At 53.8% G+C, this 21,236-nt stretch overlaps 3 protein-coding genes across 3 annotated transcripts; 1 reads left to right on the top strand and 2 right to left on the bottom strand.

Moving 5' to 3' along the window:
- Positions 1-299: 299 nt before the first annotated feature.
- On the bottom strand, positions 300-5,497 carry TGME49_244580 (L1P family of ribosomal protein). Its single transcript, XM_002366906.2, has 3 exons — positions 2,836-5,497; positions 1,973-2,095; positions 300-1,509 (listed from the first exon to the last, which is right to left on the bottom strand). The coding sequence occupies exons 1-3, from the start codon at positions 5,183-5,185 to the stop codon at positions 1,172-1,174; spliced, it is 2,811 nt and encodes a 936-aa protein (XP_002366947.2). The 5' UTR covers positions 5,186-5,497; the 3' UTR covers positions 300-1,171.
- A 470-nt stretch (positions 5,498-5,967) lies between these two features.
- TGME49_244570 (hypothetical protein) lies at positions 5,968-13,761 on the top strand. Its single transcript, XM_018780722.1, has 10 exons — positions 5,968-7,865; positions 8,394-8,582; positions 9,026-9,306; positions 9,941-10,006; positions 10,487-10,548; positions 11,153-11,222; positions 11,476-11,589; positions 12,019-12,055; positions 12,481-12,532; positions 13,005-13,761. Exons 1-10 carry the CDS (start codon positions 6,482-6,484, stop codon positions 13,066-13,068), a joined length of 2,319 nt encoding a protein of 772 aa, XP_018637558.1. The 5' UTR covers positions 5,968-6,481; the 3' UTR covers positions 13,069-13,761.
- Positions 13,762-14,141: 380 nt separating this feature from the next.
- On the bottom strand, positions 14,142-21,227 carry TGME49_244560 (heat shock protein 90, putative). Its single transcript, XM_002366904.2, has 4 exons — positions 20,585-21,227; positions 17,662-18,932; positions 16,340-17,225; positions 14,142-15,654 (listed from the first exon to the last, which is right to left on the bottom strand). Exons 2-4 carry the CDS (start codon positions 18,670-18,672, stop codon positions 15,008-15,010), a joined length of 2,544 nt encoding a protein of 847 aa, XP_002366945.1. The 5' UTR covers positions 18,673-18,932; positions 20,585-21,227; the 3' UTR covers positions 14,142-15,007.
- Positions 21,228-21,236: the final 9 nt, after the last annotated feature.

The raw sequence follows: 21,236 nt of genomic DNA, 5'->3' as shown, positions 1-21,236 counted from the left end.
ACGGGAGTGACGAGGCTTCCAGCCGAGCCCGGCATTGGCCGTTAAAGACTCCCGCAAGTTCGGAAATGCCATGAGAACACACGGATTTTTGCGGTGCCCTGTACTCTACCTCGAATGGCTCACTAGAACGGACGGAGGGACGTCCTAGGATCGCGTATTTCTGCCGGAACCTCTCGACTAAGAGCGAAATCGATTTTTTCGTCGGTTTCTACAGTTGCGCAGACTAGGTGCGAGAACCGAAAAGACAGAAGAGGCAGAAAGCCAGCCGAACCAGTGGACTTCTTGAGAGTTTTCACTCAGGAGAATATGGATTGACTGTCCGTTTTGTGGTGTGCGCGTCAAAAGTCACAGCGAACCGCTTCGGTACGACCACCGAAGTAAATAACCTGAACTGCCGCAGCAGTGCCAGTCCATCAGGAACACGAATTGTCTGGTAGAAACACTCATTTTCTGCGCTCTCGCGAGGGACGCACTCCGTCCGAACAAACGAAGAATTTCACGTCAAAATACGCGTCTTACTCAGGCTTTTGTGAGGACGAGACGAACAGCTGCGCATGCGCACGCTTGCCGACGGTGTGACGCTGGCAAGCCGCAAATGTGGCGGGAAAACGGGGATCTCAGACAACTAAAAAGTGACACCTAGGTGGTAGAAATTGTTCGGACTTCGCTTCACCTGTTGTCTCCGTCTGATGAGCTTGGGAATTTCAAATGCCGTTTCCTCACAACGCTGCTGCGTGTCTGCGAAAACTGCCCCGCTGCTCGTGTGTGTCTCGGTCCCGCGTAGAATTTCAACTTTCTTCTTTTAGCGAGCCTTTTTGAGAATAAGGCGCTTGCTGTCGCTCTGCCACTGCGCTTCCAGCTTCAGCAACATCAGCCGTCGGTGAGCAGGCCGTCTCAACCCACTTGACGGCGTCTACGGAGCGTTCAGAAACTAGAATTCCGAAATAACAAGGATCACGCAGTCTTGGTGCAGCAGGCGATCCTTCTAAAGCCCTTTTGCCATCAGTGAATCTGTGAAACGTCTGCTCGCGCGTGTGGACACGCGCATGCCCCCTCGAAAATGCACTTATCAGGTTGCAGCTTTTACACGTTTGAGTCAAAAAGCATTTCATCCAGCACCGGCAGTTCTGGGTTGAGAGTGTCTGCAGACAGCTTGTTCTCTATACGTTTTTCAGCGACCCTTCTGCCCTCGGGCTGCGGCAGCCGCAGTGAGTTTCACGTGGCGCATGTCGATGAAAATGCCAGGTCCCATTGTCGAACTTATGTGGACTTTGTTTAGAAATTTGCTACCCGCTGTGGCCGGCCGACTCGCGTTGATGGCGGCAATGGCTGCATCGAGGTTTTCCCTCAGTTCCTCTCTACTCATCGAAACCAGGCCAATGGGCAGGTGGACAATATTGAACCGATCCGCTTTGTACGGAATCGTCGTCTGTCTGTACAGCCGAATCGCCCCCGCGAAATCGGCCGTCAGCGTCCCCCACGCCGCCTGAGGCATAAGATCTTTCGGACCTGGGAAACGCACATTCACGCAGTTTGCACAAACGCCTTTCCACTGTGAAACCAAGTGGCATGTCTGAGCTTACAGATGGCCGTTCAAACACTGGTAACCGCCGACATGTTTCCTGACGCGTCAGCTGTCTGCGCGTGCACTGGCATCGCTATGTTCAGCCAAGCGAATCTGAGACAAAGGGCTTTTTCCCATCTAACGTGACAGTACGGTGGATGTGGATCAAGACAGACACCTCCGACGGACGCGTCCCGAGGTAGAACGATCTGAGAGACATCCGAATGTTTCCCAGTCCCTTCCCCTTTTGGGCGGCCTCACGCTTTCCGCGACAACTTCACTTTCTCGTTGAAATTAACTGTCGCCGGTGCACTGTGGTATCTAGTGAGTTAGACAGAACAGAAAGCAGTCTTTCGACAGAGGCGACACAAGCTGCGTATCAGACAGGAACTGTGCATTCAGACCTACCCAGAATCTTGCCATATCGCGTGAGCCGAGCGACCATGTCGGGAGTCGAAATCAGAACCTCAAAGGAAATTTTGCCTGTCCGGATCTCCTCCAAAATGCGTTCCGCACCCACTACATCGGCACCTGCGGCGAAAGAAACCCACCAGACTGACAACACCAGTTTACACTCATCTGTACATACACCACACACACATGTGCCGTCGAAGCAGAAACTTGCCCCTTGACGGGTCGAAGGTCTGTCGAGCGAGAAAGATGCACGCAGAATCGAGCTACCTAGATGCGAGGAACTCGGCAAACGCGAGTAGATTTACATAAGCGACGAAAACGAGATATGACGGCATTGCGTCAACCGACAACACGAGGAACTTAACAAGCGTTCTGGAACTATGATTCAGACGGGAAAGAAGCCAAGCACACACTGCTGGCTCTACGTAATTCTTTCTAGGAAGAGGAGAGCACTTTCGCCAATCAATCGTGCACAGAGCCCCGCGTTTCGTTTGAAAGGTGGCGTTCCGCTCTGCACCACTGTGTTCAGCTGTCTGGAGCAAGTCCAGTGCAGTTGTCCGGCGTTAACGCAACCAACAGTCGCGTCCTGGGAGGAGACAAATGCACCTCGCCTGTCGCAAAGGCTCCAGCTTCCCAGGCAGCATGGCTGTTGGCAAGACTGAAATCCAGCACTCTGGGTCCCGCCGCCACAGTTCCATGTCGCCATGTTCACTATACGCCTTTGTTCCCTTATAAACGTATGCGAGTTAATGACGTCTTCTGGAAAAGCTGACAACTGCTCGGTCTCATCGTTGTGGAGACACCCTGTGTGAGAAGAAGGATCTGCAGCGGTGCTGTTTGTGCATGTGGAGTCTCACCGGCCTCCAGTGCAGCTGCTTCATCCTTTTTATCCACGAAGGCAGCGATCACTCGCTTTCTCCTCCAAATGCCGCCGCGTTTGTTTCCTCGCACAATGCCAGATTCAGGTTTCTCATTCACCACGCCTGCCAAGAGGCCCCCGTTCTTCCTCGGTGTCTCCTCGAAGACTTCTCCGCGGCGTGCTCGGCTTCCTTCCGCAGCTTCTGCCGCTCTCGACTGGTTCAAATCTCCCTGTACTCCTCTTTCGTGCTTCGACGCTTCCTCCCCTCCGCCTTCACCTTCTCCCGTTTCTGAATCTGTGTCTGCTTCCTTCTCTCCATCTTCACCTGCTTCTGCTGGCTTTGCGTCTCTCTCTTCTTCGAGTTCTTGGCCTTCGCGCTCTCGACGTGGAGAGGCGAGTTGCCCCAGTTCGCCGTGGGGGAGAGTGACGAAGCCTCTTACGCGTCCTGCGACGTTTGCGCCCTTTCTGACTTTTCCTCGCGTCCCGGTTCCCAGATTCAGCTGTACGTGCAGTTCAACTGTTTCTGTGAATTTCGCTGTGCTCAGCTGCTTCACGAGAAAGAGCGCGAGATCTGGAGGGTACGCCGCGTCTCGCGAGGGGTACAAAACAGAGAGAAGAGAGGCTCGTTCTTCTTCCTCGCAACGCCTCTCCTGCTCGGTCCACTTTCCATGGCCCGAAGCCGGCTGTTCGTTCTCTCCCGCCCTCACAGAGCCTGGCGCCAAGCCATCAAGCGACAGCAGTGGGTTCTGAGCACATCCTTGTTCTCCCGCTGCATCCTTGTTCTCTCCTGCCATCTGAGGCTCTTCTCTGTCACCGTCTCTGGTGTCAGAGAGCGAGAGAGAAGAAGTGGAGGACGAGGTGAGGAGCTCTGCAGCTTCGGCGGCGGCCTTCAAAGCCGCCACACCGGGGGCCTTCTGGGCAGCGACGGCGGCTGCGACGGCAGCGCGAGCCAGAGCAGTCTTTTTCATTTTCCGGTTCTTCCCCTTCCTTCGCTGCGGCATGCCACCCATCTGGAGTGTACGTACAGCCTCGTGGGCTGCCTCAACGGCCGCATGTGCAGACGCGGCCGTCACGGACGGAGGGGCGCGAGTCTCTGCGAGCGCCTGCCACCGCAGCGAAGAAGGGAGTTTCCGAGAGGGCAGAGGCAGCTGAGACGGAGAAATCTTGGCAGGGTCGATGTCGATCTTTGTCGTGCTTTTCTGCTTGCGAGGCGCCGGAGGCTCAGGCGCATACGGATACTGCTTAAACCAATTCAACAGACGATCTTGACGCCGCCGCACACCGACTCCCAGCCGCCGCAACGGAGAAGAGGAAGAAGAAGAGGAAGAAGAAGAGGAAGAAGACGGGGAGGAAGAAGAGGAAGACAAAGACGAAGATGAGACAGAAGTGGAGATGGAGAGGGGAAGAGAAGGAGGCGAGTGTGGATCAGGTCGCCAGAGCGCGGGAAGAGTAAAGTGAGTCGGTTGAGGTGTCAGCCGCCTAGAAGGTTGTACGCCGGGGGAGAAGGGAGGCGCGAGTCTAAAGAAATCTGGAGAAACGAAACCTGATCGAGAACTGAAACACTCTGGCTGCTGAGCAGCGCCACCCGAGACGGGTCGGCCTGTCACCCCACAAGAAGAACCTGGAAAAGGAGACAGGAGAGACACGAAAGGAGACAGCGGGGAAGCAGACGCGGCGCACAACGAGGGAAAGGACCCGTGGGTGAGGCGAGGAAACTGCCGCGTCTGGGAAGGAAGAAATGCCCCGCACACAGCGCCCCTACGGATGGGCTCCATCCACCGTCGCCAGCTTGAGGTGTATGTACAACACAGCTGGGCGCGCTCGTGAAGCTTTAGCCGATCTCTCTGTCTTGCGCGCTGTTCTGCGCCAAGCTGCGTTGACGCCTCGCGACACCAAGAGGAAAAAGGACGCCTTTTCGCAGAGACAGCATCGCCGCCGGACGCAGAGTCACAGAAGGCCGCGGAAGGAGCGAGGGAGGAGGGGAGTGAGAGGGAAGAAGGAAGCGAGAGAGAAGACGAAACTGAGAGAGACGACGCCCATGGGAGAGAGAGAGAACGATGCGTCGAGAGAGCGCCCGACTTTCCCGCAGACCAACCGCGTCTCAGCTCCGCTCCCCACGGAGCCGAGAGGCCGCGAGCTGGTTGCGTTGACCAGGCGACGATGACAGTGAGTTGAAAGAAAAGAAAGGAGAAGAAAGGAAGCGCAGACCTTGCATGCAGCCGAAGGCGAGACACTCTGTTCGATGTCTCTCGGTTCTTTCGCATCGCGTCTTTGGACCACAAACTGAGGTGGAAGTCCTTCGAACGCATGTGAAAAGACTTAAAAGAAAGGCCTTCCTTCGGGTGCATCACTGCCGGTGGCTTTTCCTAGTTTCTCTTCACCTCTCTTCTTCTCTGTCTTTTTCCTCTCGCCTCTCCTCCCTCTCTTCTCTTTTATCTCTTTTCCCCTCTTTCTCTCTCTCTTTCCTTCTCCCTCCACTCTGTCACTTCTTCTCTCTCTCCTTCCTCTTTTTCTCTCCGTTTCTTCCGTCTCTTTCCCCTTCTGTCCTCTCTTTCTGTGTCTCCTTTTCTTTACCTTCTCCGCTCTCTTCTCCCTCCCTCGTGACCTCGGTGTGTGTGGACGGTGCCTGGGGGCAGAGAGACGAAGGAGTTTCTGGCGCGCTCTACAGACGCTTTCTATCCTTTGAATATTCAGAAGAAAAAGAAAAAAAAAAGAAAAGGCATGCGGCGGGGCGAAAAGAGTCTTGCGGACCGAGAAATGTTTTCACACACCAACGGCCCGGCTGCATCATCTGAGAGAAGGCAGGCACTGCCGCAGCAAGTCTGCTTCTTGACGACTCTCGGCGAGGGAAATGCCTTTAAAAAACTGGAGGTCGTCGTCTCAGGGAGAAAAATGCCATGTTGCCTCAAACAGATAACCTCTTCAAGAGAAAGAAAAGTCGCGAAAACGAATCGCTGCAGCCGCATGCAGGACATCTGTCTCCATCGGGACTGGACTAAGAGCTGAGAGAGACGCTGTATTCTTCCTCCTGGAGACTGCTGAGAACCGCGCAAAGAACACACGTAAGAGGCGCCGAGAGAGGACTTTTTTCAGGAATTTCCCCGAAAGAAACTCTTCGCTTCCAGTTTTTCGAAGAAGAAAGAGTCACAGTTTTTCTCTTCTTGTTCCCAAACCTCGGGCTACGCTCTCCACACGAGCTCGGGGAATGTTCGTGTCTCTTGAGATGTAATCCGTCAGAGGCGCTGACGTTGGAGCGTCTTCTGCTCGTTCTTCTTCTCCATCTTCTTCTTTTTCCTCCACCTCTACGTCTTACTCTCCCTTGTGTTGCACCTCGACTTCTTCGCCATCTCCCATCTCTTCTTCTGCTTCTTCTTCTGCTTCTCGTTCTTCTTCTCCTGCTTCTCGTTCTTCTTCTCTTTCTTCTCCTTCTTCTCTTGGTCGCTCTTCCCTCAGTTCTTTTCTCAGACTGCGCTCGTTCTCTCTGTGTCTTCCTCCCTCCCCTTCCGCTCTTTTGTGCAGTTTATTCTCTTCGCTTGCTCGCCTCTCTGCGCCTCTTTCTTCGCGCTCTTCGCTGTGGTTGCTTCAGCGTAGCTTCTGCCTCTGTACAGCACGCGGTTCTGCGTCAGAGAGAGGCCGACAGAGAGATGGCGAGAGTACGCCGGATCGCATGCAGAGAGAACCTTCTCTTCTGCAAAACCGTATGCTGTTCAGTTCCACACAGGCGATTTGGAGATTTCTCTCGTCTCCCTTTCCCGCCAGTTTCTATCGCCGCGAATCAGGAGAGAGCAAGCAAACAAGCTCCTGTCGCGTCGCCTTCTTCTCCGTCCTCTTCGCTCTCGTCTCCTTCAGCTTTTCACTCGTGTCTTCCCCACTCTTCCTTCTCTTCGCTTTCTTTCCTGCGCGTGACTTCTTCGTCTTCATCTCTCACACCTGCTGGTTTTTCCTCATCGTCCTCATCTGACCGGTGCCGTCGCGCTGAGGACTCTTGTCATTGTTCTCCGGTCCTTGTCCCTCCTCGCTCTCTCCAAGTCTCTCGAGGCTCTTCTGCCTCTTTCTCTTCTGCGCGTTCAACTGCACGGTCTCCACTCCGCTCTTCGTCTTCTCTCGATTCTCCTCCCCCGGTTCACACGGTTGATTCCGCGTCCTTCTCCCATGCGTCTGGGGGACGCTCGAGGGAAACTCTCGAAGTCGAGGCTTTGCTGAAAGTCGCAAACGACCTCTCTTTCTCTTCTTTTCTTGCTTCTTCGTTTTCGTCTCGCGGTTCTTCCGCTGCGAAGCGCAACTTGGGAGAGACCTCTCTTCGCGCTTCCCGAGCGGGGTCTCAGTCTCGCCGCGACGCCCTCCAGTCTCCGCTCCTTTCTTCTGCACCTCTCGTCTCTTGGGGAGACGTCCTCTTCCAAGCTCACGGTCTGCTGTCTCAGTTCTCCGTCCATGAAATTGTCGCGCTTCTTCAGGCAATGGCGCGCTTCGGTCCTGCGTGTCTCCTCAACGCTCCTCGCTCGAAAAGAGGTAGAAGAGACACTCGATACTCCTCTCTTACGCAGAGGCTTCCTTCTTCATCTGCCCTCTCTCCTTCCTCCTCTTCTCCCTCCTCTTCTCCTCTTCTTCCCTCTTCTTCTCCCTCTTCTTCTCCCTCTTCTTCTCCCTCTTCTCCTCCTCTCGCTTCTTCTTCTGTCGACCAAGCAGAATGCGGACTTCACTCTGGCGAGGAGATCTCCAAGTCGCCTCGCGAGCCTTTTCGCGCCTTCACTCTTGAGCAGCAAGGCTTTCTTGTGGACATTCTGGAGGACATGCAGACGGCGTTGGTTGCGAAAACTGCATGCCTTTCTGCCGAGGAGATCTGCAGCGCCTTGAATTCTTTTCAGCTTCTCCACGCTTCTCTCACGCGTCTGCGCCCTGCCTTTAGACTGCGCATGCTGGAATTGCACGGCGAAGCGAAGAGGAGGGAATCGGATCTGAACGACGAGGGAGAAGCAGGAGATGAACTTGTGCTTGTTCAGACGCTGCAAGGACCTCTAGAGCGATCAGGTAGGTTGGCGACTCGTCTTCGCCTCTTGTCATAAATCTTGTGTAGGGCAGGGAACTCAGAATGGAGACAGAAAGGGGAGAGGAACATCGCAGGAAACGCATTTGTTGTTGAGAAACGCTCGGAACGATCGAACGAAGAGAGAAGAGTTCGAAACAACTGCGACGGCGATCGATGCCCACCCGAGAGTTGAGCATAAGGAACTGAAGAGTCGACCCTGGAGAAACGAAGCTGACGACGAAATGAAGGTGCTTTGTACCTGCGTCTTTCCAGTTTCTCATTCATTTTCTTGGTGACTTTCCTTTCTCCCTCTTGCTTGCTCTGCACCCGTGTCATCCTCGCCTCGTGTACATTTCGGTGTTTTGTGTTTCCTCGCGTTTTTTCCCTCGCTTCTCTTCCGTCGTTTCCTCACCTCTTCCCCCCTGCGTTCTTCTGGTTCGCCTGCACACTCGCATGTCTCTGTCCTCCGCCTCTGGGGTCTTGCGTTTTTATTTTCCTCTGTTTCTTCGTTGGAGTCTGCCGAAACGCAGAGCCTCTTCGCGGAGGGGAGCGGAACAACGAGGCGGACGCGGAACTTCATGCGGTGTCTCTGTCGGACCTCGTGAAGCTGTGGCATGGCGCATGCGCTCTTGGTCTCTCGGCGCCCGCTGTGGCTTCTGCGGTTTTGGCTGCAGCCCAGAGCTCTCAGGCACACAAGGAAGTTGCGTCCGGCACGGAAGGTCCGCGACGCAGAGAAACGTTAACTGAAAAGGGCGAGGTGAACCTTGTTGCTGTTCACCCAAAGACAGATAGACTCATATTTGGATGCTCTGTTATCGCCCACACTCGTAACGTGTAGCCACAGCGTTCCATCTCTCACTCTCTCTACGCATTCATATACATACAAGCATAAACACGCGTCCACATACATATGCATATATATATATATGTATATATATATGTATATATATATATATATATATGTATATATATATATATATATATATGTAGACACGTATGTGTACAGGCGCAAACGCATGCAAGAAATATATGTGCGTGTGCTTCTGTATGACTTTGACGGTGATTGAAGGAGCAGGTGACTTCGGAGCCACTCACTTCGGGGCTTGGCTTCTTCGTGGTATTTCCTGACGCGCGTTTCCTCGAAGTCATGTTTTCTCTGCAGACTTGGTATTTCTCGTTCGCGCCTGTGCGATGCATCTGGCGCGTCGGAGCCTCGTCGAAGAGAGCGAAGTCTCGCCTCGCGTATCTGCTGGCAGCTTTTTCCTGGAGACGCCGCCTCCCTCGAAACAGCATGCGTCCTCTCGGCGGCTGATCGCGTCTGCGTCGCCGAATGAGGCAGACCGAGACGATGCAGAAGAGTCGGAAACTGACGAAAGAGAAAGCGTCCTTGACTGGGAGGTCGCTGGACTGATGAGTGAGGCTCTCAGCCGCGTCGAAGGCCGGGTATGTCTCTCCTCACTGCCGCATGCGCATGCAGTCTCGAAGAACCGACGTTTGCATGCAAGGAGCAGAAATGTCGTGATCCTCACTCGGTAGTAGGCGCGCAAAACTCGGACAGAAGTTTTGACTCCGCGCTAAACAGAGAAACTTCGCTGTGGCTTCCCTGGACGCCAGCGGGCGGGGGGGTCTGGTCGCGGGGGTCTTCGTGGGGAGGTGAAACTCTCGTTTCGCTGAAACGGTGCGATCAAAGAGACGAGACAAAAGGGAGAGGACAGGAGAAGAGGTGAGAGGCGAAGAACTGAAACCGAAGCAAGAGTCGGTAAAGGTGGCGGCTGTCTCCAACTGCTTTCTCGGTTTTGCAAACGTATTTACCTCAGTGAAGAGACACACGCAGTTCCTCCTCCGCCTAGACCGAGACGCTGGCGCGCGTGCAAAGGTGAACGTTGCATTTCACACAAAGAGATCCGTAAATTCATAAAAGAGCGCAGTCGCTGTCTGTAATCCGTGTGGCATGGTCCCAGATGGGAACCATTCGAGTTCACATTTTATCTCTTTTCTGCCTCTTTTTCATCTCTCTCTCTTTGCGTTTTCTCGCTGCCTCTTGACCTTTCCTCTGTTCCTTCTTTCTCACTTTCAGATCACCAGTTTCGACAATCGTCATGTCATCCTTCTTCTTGAAGCTCTCGCTCTCGTCGGCTTCGCGGTGGGTCCTGTCTTCGTTGAAACGTACGAAGACGAAACACATGGTAGAGACGACTGGAAGGCTTCACCGAGACTTCTCGTCTGAAGCGCGAACTCTCTTCGCGGGTGGCCGTCGTGCCTCAATCAACCGCCTGTATACACTGCGAGCTGAACAGCGGAAAACGTATGTGTCTCAAGATAGCTATCGATATGTGTATATATACATATAGATATATATATACATATATATATGTATATATGTATATAGATGTATATATGTGTATATATATATGTATATATATATATATATATGTATATGTGTCTAGACATATCTACACGTATCTGCAGATATCTCTAGAAGCGTAGACAGAGTTGCGAGTGATTTGTGCACACTAGTCAATGGCGAACGAAGGTTGCAAGGCAGGAAACAATACGTACCGAGGTGAATCTGTGTGAATACGTTTATACGCATTTCTCGTTTTTCTGGAAACATTTTCTTCAGCCGGGCTCGCTTGTCGACAAGACGCTGCAGACTTGCGTGCTGCCTCGCGTGTGTCACTTGCGGTAAGAAGGCATCGCGTCGTTTCTCTGCATCAGCTGGCTTTCGAATCGGCAGTGCTGCAGTGCGGTCGTGAATTGAAAACGCATTTATACTTGTTCCTGTGATTGCCTGCGTCCTGGATCGGCGTATCAAAAGAGCTGTGACAGAGACTTTTAGAGTCGCGGCGTTTCTCTTCAGTGACTAGGGTGCGTCGCCAAGAAGGAACGCTGCGTGCTCGACGAAGGCTGCTCCGCGTTGATATCACCTTCTGCAAAGAAAAACTCGAAAGGGATCGGTTTCTCGGCAAAAGTCTCAGTCGGGCAGAGTCTTCGTTTGAGAACGAAAGCGTGGAAGCGACTTGCTCTCTGTCTGGAAAATGGAGGCACGATCCACGCGTAGACTAAACAGGAATTCGTTCGGCTTTTTGTGCAACGCACAACTCCGAGCTTTATGCAAAACACAAGTCACGCTTCTCGAGAACCCGCCGACTGCGGTCTCCGCGTTCGTGTTCTCCCGTGTATAAGCCGAGCGCAGCAGTCGTTGAAGGGTGTGCACAGGGATGTGTATATTTGTGAGTTGTTGGAGAGTTTGAGGCAGTTAGAAATCTGTGAGTTGGTGCTCTGACAGACCCGAAGAACTCCTCGGTCTTCTCCAAGCTGTAGCAGCTTTGGACGTCCAGTTCGACGATCTTCTTCAGGTGAGCAGGTAGCTTCGCGACTTCCTTTCCGAGGGATTTGTAAAGAAGATCAGACGCACTTGTCTTCTTTCCTGGATCAGCGAAACGGCAAAAGAACAGCCACACAACGCCACGAGGTTCTGGAGGCCTTCACGCGTTTTTTGGAGAGACGACTCAACAGGAAGGATGGAAACGATGCGTTTCATTCATGGCGTTCAGTCAGGCCCCAATGTGACTTCCCTTCTTCTTCGCTTTTTCTTTCGCTGTTTTCTAGGCAATGGGCGAACGCGTGACCGAAATTCTCCCTCAGTTCGAACTCCCAGGTCTTGTCTCTCTCGCCTCGCACTTCACCGACTTGGAGTTCCCTCCCAGGTTGCTCCTTAGCGAGGTACGGCGCAAGAAGTAAAGCGTTCTTGTCTCGGACGGTTTGAGTTGTGGCTGGCCTCCTTTCGCTTCTCTGCGTAGCCATGCCGTCTGGCTCGTGTGTGCACACAGTCTTCGTATAATCTCTGCCGTCGCCTGTATGAGCGTACTTGCCGGTTGCGAGAAGTATTAATGGATGCATGTGTCTTCCTTTTACAAGCGTTTCTTCCTGTCTATGGACTGAAAATCCTTGAAACTACGTTTCATCGGACATGTGAGCACACACAGCGTTTGATAGAGTTATTTTTTTCGTTTATGCCTGCATCGTGTTCTTGTGTGGAGATGGACACAGCTACGCATATGTCGATATCGGCGTTGTTTCACCTGGAGGGGCGGAGTTTTATATTTTCGCAGCGTGACGGCTGCTCTGACTGCTACTCCTGTTTGCATGCAGTTGGCGTCTCGGCTGGATGAAGCTGCAGCAACTCTTGGTACGTTCGACAGGGGGCGTTTTCATCAGAAGGAAATGCCACGACCTCCGCGCTTCAGGGTTTGCGAACAGATTAAACGTTTTTTCTCGGAGATGCGAAAGTACTTTTTTCACCGACTGGCGGGAGGTCGCCGCACACCCGTCGCACGCGGACGCTTCGACGACCTCAGTGGCGCAGTTCTCCACCGTAGAAAAAAAGTAGCTTCACGCTTTTGAGATGCTCGGACACACTCTGAATCGTGAGGTCGCGACAAGGAAGGATGAGATACAGATGTACGCCTTTTCTCACCTCTTTTCGCTCCAGAATCCACCGACACTGCCACTGCCATCGCCGTGTACGCGAGTGTAGGTGCATGTCGACGCGTGCGTTTGCACTTCGCTTTTGCGTTTACTCGAGACTCGCTCTGGGGGTCCTGTGTGCCGTAGATGACGACACTCTGCGACAAATGGAGGTTCTCTTTGCTCGTCACGGACTGCCGTAAGTTCGCACGTTGCGGCGACTGTGTCGCACGACTCGCCGGTTTCGACGTTTGACTAGACTTAATTTGGGGGTGTCAGGAAGACGAAACAGAGAGTGTCTCGCAGCAGATCCGCCCTCGGCTGTTTTGAGGCAGGTGATTCAGACAGAAACGAGCCGCCTACAATCAGGAGACAGACTTCTCAGCATGTCGAGGCATCTTTGTCATTCGCGCGCTGGAGCGCTGGGCAGAGCGGTCCGAGTTTCCGACCTCGACCATGTCGGGGTACGCTCTGGTTCGTCTACCTCGAAACGTGGAAAGCAGCAAAATCACTTACCAAGGAGCCGTTGGTATCTCGTGGTTCCCGCTTTTTCTCGCGTTCTCTGCCGGTGTTCGAAGTGGCGAATGACAAGGACAAAACTGGCGGAGGCAGCTGACTTCTCTGTGTTGGAGGGCTTGCGCGGTCAGTTTTTTCATCTGTTTTCTGTGCAGGCACGAGAGCATCTGCGCTCGCCTCGAAACCGAGTTGTGTCCGCAGGAGACAGGAACGAACTAAGAACGGAGCTTTCTAGCGTACATCTTGTTCTTGATCCTCACAACATAGAAGATAAACAAGACGGAGTGTCTGTGACGCGGGTTGCGGCGCCTCGTTTTTCTCATCGAAGGGATGTCTGTTTGAACTGTTGGTGCTTCTCTCTCCTTTTCTAATCTTCCACGGAGGTTCGATGTCTGTCACGACACACGGAAGGTGCCTCGGTGCTGCTTTTCAGGCGATTCTGTGCCCACCGTAAAAACGAAAACCTTTCGAAGGGGCTGTGGCCGGAAAGGACCGTTTCTGTAAAAGGGACTCGTGGCTTGTTATTTATTCAGTCTGGCATGTGTGAAAGTGTCTGTTACAGACGTCTGTTGCCGGCAGACGGTCCTGGATAGACCGTTGTGTTTCTGCTTACCTGTCAAACTTCGTACGAAGCTGACATGACAGAGATGTCATCTTACTGCAGTAAGGGAAATTCGACACTACCGATTTGAAAGGTGAAGGATGGAGTAAAGTGTACACAGGTCTCATGTCGGCAAGAGCTGGGGCGGCTCGAAATACGTTTTCGTACATCTTCGACGCGTTTCGGCCTCTCATAGGGAGTAGAAATCTTGTTTTTCCCTGGGTGTGTGTCATTCGACATGCTGCCCTTGCATGCGGTCAAAGTGGAAGAAACGTGAAGACGCCCAGGTGGACCTGTTAAAAAGATTCGGCTCTACATCTCTGGACTGGAAAGGTCAGAATGGCAAGCTCAGAATGGAAAAGCAGCGACTCGTTTTTCGTCGATCTTCACGAGAAAGACGACACGCAGTCTGAGAAATCGAGAACAAGAAGCGGGAGCAGGGAGAAGAGGAAAAGGAAGAAAAGGACGCGAAGGAAACGAGAAGAAAGAGAACAGAGAAAGATGAAGAGAGCGAGAGCACCGAACGCGGCAGTTTGCTGCTGGCGGCCTTTACGTCTAGAGAAGTGCAGCAGACGAGCCGAGTGAAGGGTGACTCGACATCCACCTGGGGAAGAACGGAGAAGGAACAAGCAGCCTGTGGAACGAAGAGGCGCGAGCGTCTCTGTGTACAAATCAATTTTTCTTTTCATGACCGTTTGCGCAGCGATTGCCGCAGAAGCTTCCACCCCATTTATGATAGATACACGTTCCGAAGCATAGATTTGCGCGTGAAGCGTGTAGGCCGAGAGGGCGGCGGCATCACTGTCTGAAACATGCGAGTTGAATTCCTCTTCAAGACACCCGCAGCCAGTGTAAGCAGACGAAACGGCTTTCGTTTCACACCTCGCTACAGGCTTTCGTTGTGTAGCCAACTGTGAGCAGGCAGCGAAACGGACTCGGAGAGGATTTCTTTCTGTGTCGCGTCTGCTCTCGCGTGGTCTGCTCCACAGCAATTTTTCAGCTCTTTGCAGAACGCAGACACGAAAATGTGCGGCACTCTTCGTGTGTTCGCAGTTGATCTCTGAGTATGACTATACATGTCAGGAGACATGAAAGAAGCGTTTTCGATGCACATGCAACACCGATATACAGACAAATGCAGAAACAGCTTGATGTATGAAAACGAATTCAGTGGGAACGCAACTCCAAAGTCTCTCCCTTCTCGCCTCTCGCTGGATCTTCAAGCGTCAAACATCCCTCCCGAAAGCAGAGCGGAACTTTTCCAATCCTCGAACGCGTTCCGGTGTCGGATGCCTCTCGTGTCGACGACACTCGCCGTCTCGAGTCGCAGTTCTTTCCCTGTCTGATGTAGCATCCGACTGCATGGATCCAAGAGGAAAGAGGTGCATCTCCGCCTCCTTCTGCGTCTCTGGTCCTTCGTTTCCAAGTCGCTTCGACCTACGTATGTCGTCTGTCACCGTCTCTCCTCTTCTACTTCCTCTTCCTGTGGTGTATCGACCCTGCATCACCACGCGTCCCGATCTGAACCGCCCTCAGTTCGTTCCCTGTCCGCTGTCCTCACAGTTCGTCGTGCTTCTCAGTGTGTTCTTTCTCTTCCGGTTCGTCTGCCTCGCCCTCTTCGTTCTTTTCCTCGTCCTTTGCGTCCTCATCTCCGACCTTCTCGTCTTCTTCTTCGCGAGGCAGTTCGTACTCGGCGATCATCGGTTCGTCTGTCGGTAGCGTCAGGTCTGCGGCCACTGCTTTGTACAGGCTCGCCGCGACATCCTTTGGGTCCTCGACCTCGAACCCGGACGCCAGTTTCGCGACTTCGAACAAGAGCCGAGCCATCTCTATCTCCTTCGAGCCGACGTTGTCCCCTTCCTTCTGGACCTGCGCGAGGAGGTACTGAATCATCCGATGGTGTGGGTTGATCTCAAACACCTTCTGGCCAGCCATCATGCGGACGTGACGCGGATCTGCAAACGTTTGCGTCTTCATGATCTTCTCCATCTGCGCAGAGTAACCCCACTCAGACGCCACGACGGCGCACGGCGCCTCCACCAGGCGCTTCGACACCTCGACCTTCGTCACCTTCTCGCCAAGCAACTTCTTCCACCACGACAGAAGCGGCTCGAACGCCTTCTTCAAACGCTTCTCCGTCTTCTTCTCCTCCTCCGTCTGGTCCAGCTGCACGTCGCCCTTCTGAATCGACACAAACTTCTTTCCTGCACAAGACAGGCGGAATGCAGACAACACGGAAAAACGCGGCGAGGTCAGCGCGGAGACACAACGCAACTCTTTCCAGCGTCGGTTCCACGTGTGACACACAAACGGATCAGCGTCACCAGATGATACACGCTTTACGCCGAAAAACGAATGCTCAAATGCTGGGGGTCGCCGCACTCCTCCTACGGGGCTCTTCATGCCAGTTAGATGTCGATAACGATGTGAAAACGAGAGAAAAATCACACAGAGATGGAGAGATCCATGTAGGAGTCATGCGACGCAGTTTTGTACTGTAGAACCACGAGACACGCTCCGGGGAGAGACACAGCGGACGCTGTTGGAAGAGGACTTGGAGAGCAACAGAAGCGTTGCAGAAAAAACAAAACTGACAACAATGTAGAGTTCAACCGCGGAACGATGCTGCCCTCTTGACCACGAGTATAGAGGAAGAGAAAAACGGAAATACCCGAGAGGTCTGAGACACAGATCTACGGTCGCGTAAACCAGCTATCAACGCAATGAGATACCCAGAAAAAAAACACCGATAAAATGACTAGAGCCCGTTGACAGTGAGTCTACGAAGAACGCGTTTACCATGTCCGTGTTGCTGTTTCGCATGTGCCACTCGAGACAAACAAGCGTCGCCTGTTTTGGCCTCTCGCTCTCTCGCGGATGCTGTCTCACCTTCGAAGTCCATGACGCGTTGAATGCACGGTTCGTCCATGGCCTCGAGGAGGAACAGAACTTCGATGTCTTTTTTCAAGAAGATCTGCATTTCCGGAGCCTTCATGAGTTGCTCGGCGGACTCGCCAGCCGCGTAGTAGATGTTGGGTTGGTTTTCTGGGAGTTTCGCGACGAAGCTCTCGAGGGTGACGGAGCGCTCAGGGCCAGACTTGCTCGTGTGGAAGCGCAGGAGCTTCAGAAGCTTGTTTCGGTTTGTGTCGTCTTCGTAGCAGCCGAGCTTCAGGTTCCGCGAGAACTCGTCGTAGAACCGCTCGTAGACGCTCTTCTCCTTCAGCTTCTTCTGCAGCTCTTTCTTCTTCGCCTCGTCTTCCTCTTGCTCGAGCTCCTTCTCCATCTCCTCGCGTTCCTTCAGCGCGTCCACCGACAGCTTCCGCATCGTGTCGAGCGTCTTTCGGACCAGCTTCTTCGAAATAACGTTCAGAATCTTGTGTTGCTGCAGCTGCTCGCGAGACACATTCAGCGGCAAGTCGTCGCTGTCTACCACGCCCTTGACGAAGTGCAGGTACTTGGGGAGAAGGTCGTCGAACTGGTCTGCGACCAAGACGCGGCGAACGTACACCTTCACAGACGTTTGCTTGTCAAAGTAGTTGCTGTAGATGTCCGAAGGCGCCCGCTTGGGAATGTACAGAAGCGCTTTGAACTCGACCTCGCCCTCCGCCGAAAAGTGGATGTGCGCAAGGGGGTCGGACCAGTCCTTGCTCACGCTCTTGTAGAACTCGTTGTACTCCTTCTCCTCGATCTCCTCCTTCGGACGCAGCCAGATCGCCTTCTGTGTGTTCACTTGCTCCCATTCGTCCTTCTTCTTCTCCACCTTCTTCGTCTTTGGCTGACGGGGGGCGGAACGCACTCACAAAGCCGCTCCTCACATGTCTACCGAATGCAGGTCTCTGTGTCTGTGTGTGTCTGTGGGTGCATGCCAGAGCCCCAAGAGAACGCCTCAAACGCAAGCATTCACATTATACACATATATATATATATATATACATACATACACATACATATATACATATATATATACATATATATATATATATATATATATGATTACAGCAGTGCTTATCGAGAAGCTGCCACACCGCGAGCAGAGATGCGTGTCTAAAGAGGTCCCCATGCGTGTACATGCTGGCTGCGAGCAAAAAAGGACGGCGACTCGCCAGGCCTGGGCGCCTTCGCACAGGCTGAAAAGATGCACCTCTCTCGACGTGTGTTCGTTCCTCCTGCCCTCGAGTTCAGTCCTTTCCCCCCCGGAGAGCCTCGTGTACCTTGTCTTTCTTCTCGTCCTTGTCGCCCTCGGTGACCTCGACGTCGTCCTTGTCCTTGTCTTCGTCCTTCTCCTTGTCTTCGTCCTTGGTCTCTGCTTCCTCGTCTTCGATCGGGACTTCTTCCGTGACGGTGCGCGAGGTGCGAACGTAGATGGGGTAGCTCATGAACTGGCTGAACCGCGTAGTCAAGTCCTTCAGCTTCCACTCGTTGAGGAATTCTGTGGCGTCTTCCTTGAGGTGGAGCGTGACGCAAGTTCCGCGGCCGAGGGTGTTGCCTCGCGGGTCTTTCGCGACGTGGAACTTCGCATCTGCAGAGCTTTCCCAGATATGTTGATCGTCTTCGACGTTCTTGGAGACCACAGTGACTTTGTCTGCAACCAGGAAGGCGCTGTAGAAGCCGACGCCGAACTGTCCGATCAAGTTCACATCGTTGCCCTGGGCCATGGCTTCGAGGAAGTTGCTCGTGCCTGACTTAGCGACGGTGCCGAGGTTGTTGATCAAGTCTTGCTTGGTCATCCCAATCCCCGAGTCGATGATGCTCAGCGTCTTCGCGTCTGCGTCGAACTCGATCCGAATGTCCAGGTTCTTCTTCGGCTCCAGCACCTCCGGATGGCTGAGCGCCGTGAAGCGGACCTTCTCCAATGCGTCCACGGCGTTCGAAATCAACTCGCGGAGAAATACCTCGCGCTGCGTGTACAGCGAGTTGATGATGATGTCCATCAAACGCGACACCTCCGTCTGGTACTGGTGACTCTCTTGGCTCTTCTGCACCGCCTCCTGCTCCTCGGCGGTCAAGGGCGCCGCCGCCTTCTCGCTCTCGTCGATCGGCAGCGACCGCGGCGCCTCCTCCGCAGTCAAAGGCTCTGCGGCGTCAGTCTCAGTCGCCGCCACCCAAAGCGCCGAGGGAGAGACTGAAGCAGAAAAAAAGCTGGACGTACATGCAACGGAGACGCCCAGAAGCAGGGCCGCGAAGGCCAGCTTCTTCGGGGTCCTCCGGCCGGCCGGAGACATTGTGGTGAAGGCGTTAGCGGCAACAGGTCAGAACCGAAGGGCACACAGACTGCTAGCAGGCGACAGAGACCGACGCCTTCAGAGTCGACAGAGCGAGCGTGAAAAGACAGGCGCTCTGCAACCGGAATCCAACAAGACAGTCCAGCGAAGTCGACGGGTGCGAACCTCCCAGAGAGAGGGGAAGCGTGTGACGCCGGAGCGAGAGCCGAGCGCAAGAACTCTCCGACTCAGCTGTTTGACGCAAGAGACTCGCGCGAAGCCTGCGAACAACAGGAAAACAGATGCAGGTGACAGAGACAGGATCGTTCTCAGTCGAGTCTTTTAGCAAGACGGCGGACATGTAGAGGCCCGCGAGTGTGTCCGGGAGGAAAAGTCGTCGAATATGCAAGCCCAAGGGCGTCTGTCCGAAGAGCGCGAGCCCTGGCCAGTCCTCGATGCATACGTTCACAAGAAACCGGTCCACAAAACACAAGCGCGGTGGCAGGAATTGCTAGCGTGACGCCTTCTTCGCGCGGGTCATCATCTACAGTCAACACGGGAGACTTCATGTGAACGTCAGTAAACGAAGAGATGCGAAGGATATGCATCGACGAAACGGTACACTTCACATGCGCGTCGACGAAGAAATACCCAGACGCGCTTCTGCCTGCAGTTCCAAGGCACGTCAAGAGTGCCGGAGAAATAGGAGAGGCCACCACTTTCGTGCAAAGGACCCAGCGGCAGATCTACTACTACTATCTCTTTGGACTTCGCGTCCACTTCTCTGTAAACGTCATTGTTTCAACGCGAATTCATGCACTCCGGGGGCTTGTGCGCGCCAGGCGACGGAAACGCCCGGCCGCGCGCAGAGTGCACACAAACTCGAGTCTACTTAATGCGTGAAACAAAGACGCATTTCGAAAGAAAACTCGCGTTGGAGCGGAACCGAAGGCGGTCCGAACGTCTCCACGGAACGTATGACGCTGTCCGCTCCGTCTAGAAGGCAGTGCACGGAAGTCTCAACTGTACACACCCATGCGTCGACGCTTACACCAAAACGCTCACGTTCACCCGCCTTGAACGCGAGTTGAAAATGCGGAGTTGCAGATATGCACAGAAAGAAAGGGAAGGGGGCCAGAGGAGAAGGCCATCGGATCAAAGCAAAAAAAAAGCCTTGGTGTTCGGCACCCGTTCGCCGGCACAGATGCTGCCGGATGGACGCACACCCCTGCGTCGTTCCTTGCCACTTGCACTAATCTGTCATGTCACGCGGTGGATAAATGTGTATATCTGTGGGCATAACTACAGAGGAATCGCTGTCACTGTCCCGTAAAACGGGCAACCGGCATTGCCTTGGCGGCCTCCAACGTGAGGAGGAACGCCCAGGAGTTGCTTTTCGCTCGACTGAGAATAAAGAGTGAAATAATATGGTGAACTTCAAAGACCGAGAGTGCAATGCACTCTCGATCTCCCGGTATGTCCAAAGTGGAACAGGTCGAAACGGAGGAAAACTCTCTGCGTCGAGGTGCACGTCCCCCGTTACTGCCGCCTCAGCAGGCGGGTGGCACAACACTGAGGACGGGGAGAGGCGGCCTCGTTTCCGTCGACTCAAAGCGACACAGCCCATTCCAGAGAGTGTTCTCTGGATTCCCCCGGGTTTTTTCCTCTTTCTTCCCACCACAAGAAAGTCCAAGGTAGACGCGGTTCTGCCGTCCCGAAAGATCGGGGAAGTGCGCCGAAAGCGTTCTGCCTTCTCGCGCTTCGTTGCGCCCTCTGTTTCGCCTCTTTCTCCCAGTTTCAGCCCGCGTTTTCTGGCAGAGAGATCGACCCCGTATGTGGCTGGAATTAACAGACAGCGAACGACTTCTGGAAGTCAGCTGAACTCTCCTCTCCATGGCCTTCTTCTTCCACAGCCTCTCCCGCCAGGACTCACCGGAAAAAACCGCAGCACCGCCGAGCTCAGTGTGTCTGGGTGACGTCGCGCCTTTTGTCTCCTTTCGACGGAAAGGCGGAAGAAACGGAAAGCAACTGAGACAAAGAGGAGCGGCGAAAAAGCGAGACGGTCCTGTCACTCGTGCGTCAAAGTCTCCGCCGAGATTAAAGAAACTGGCCGCGTCGCAGTTGCTCGCGCCTCGCGTTTTCTTTGCACTTCTCCAAATCCTGTGTGCCAGGCTCGACCCCTTCCCCCCCCTCTTTCTTCTGGGGGGCGAGTGCGAGACACACGCAGACGAGAAGGGAGGGGGTGAGGTAAACTCCGCGGGATAAACATGGTCGCGCGAGAACCAGCAGACCACTGACCCCACATTTCTATCCGTCCAGGTCACTGCCACCCGGAAAAAAAGGCACATGGCAGAAGAGAGAGAGAATCTCGAGCACTGTGTCCAGTTCAAAATGGGGGATCGCTCCCGCGCGTCCACCCCTACGGAATCCGACAAACGTTCCAGCACCGGGGCGAAACGTCCACTAATACAAAACCACACAGAGCTGCAGCACACATAATGCGTGGATGAGAGTGCGAAGATATCGAACCATCTATCAATACGTACATGTATTTCACAAGCAGCTAGGCACGAAGCAATCGAGTA

Source organism: Toxoplasma gondii, chromosome VI, assembly GCF_000006565.2.
Source record: "Toxoplasma gondii ME49 chromosome VI, whole genome shotgun sequence".
NCBI lineage: Eukaryota > Apicomplexa > Conoidasida > Eucoccidiorida > Sarcocystidae > Toxoplasma > Toxoplasma gondii.
The sequence above is the reverse complement of the archived record's forward strand: the minus strand, read 5'-3'. Positions and strand labels throughout refer to the sequence as shown.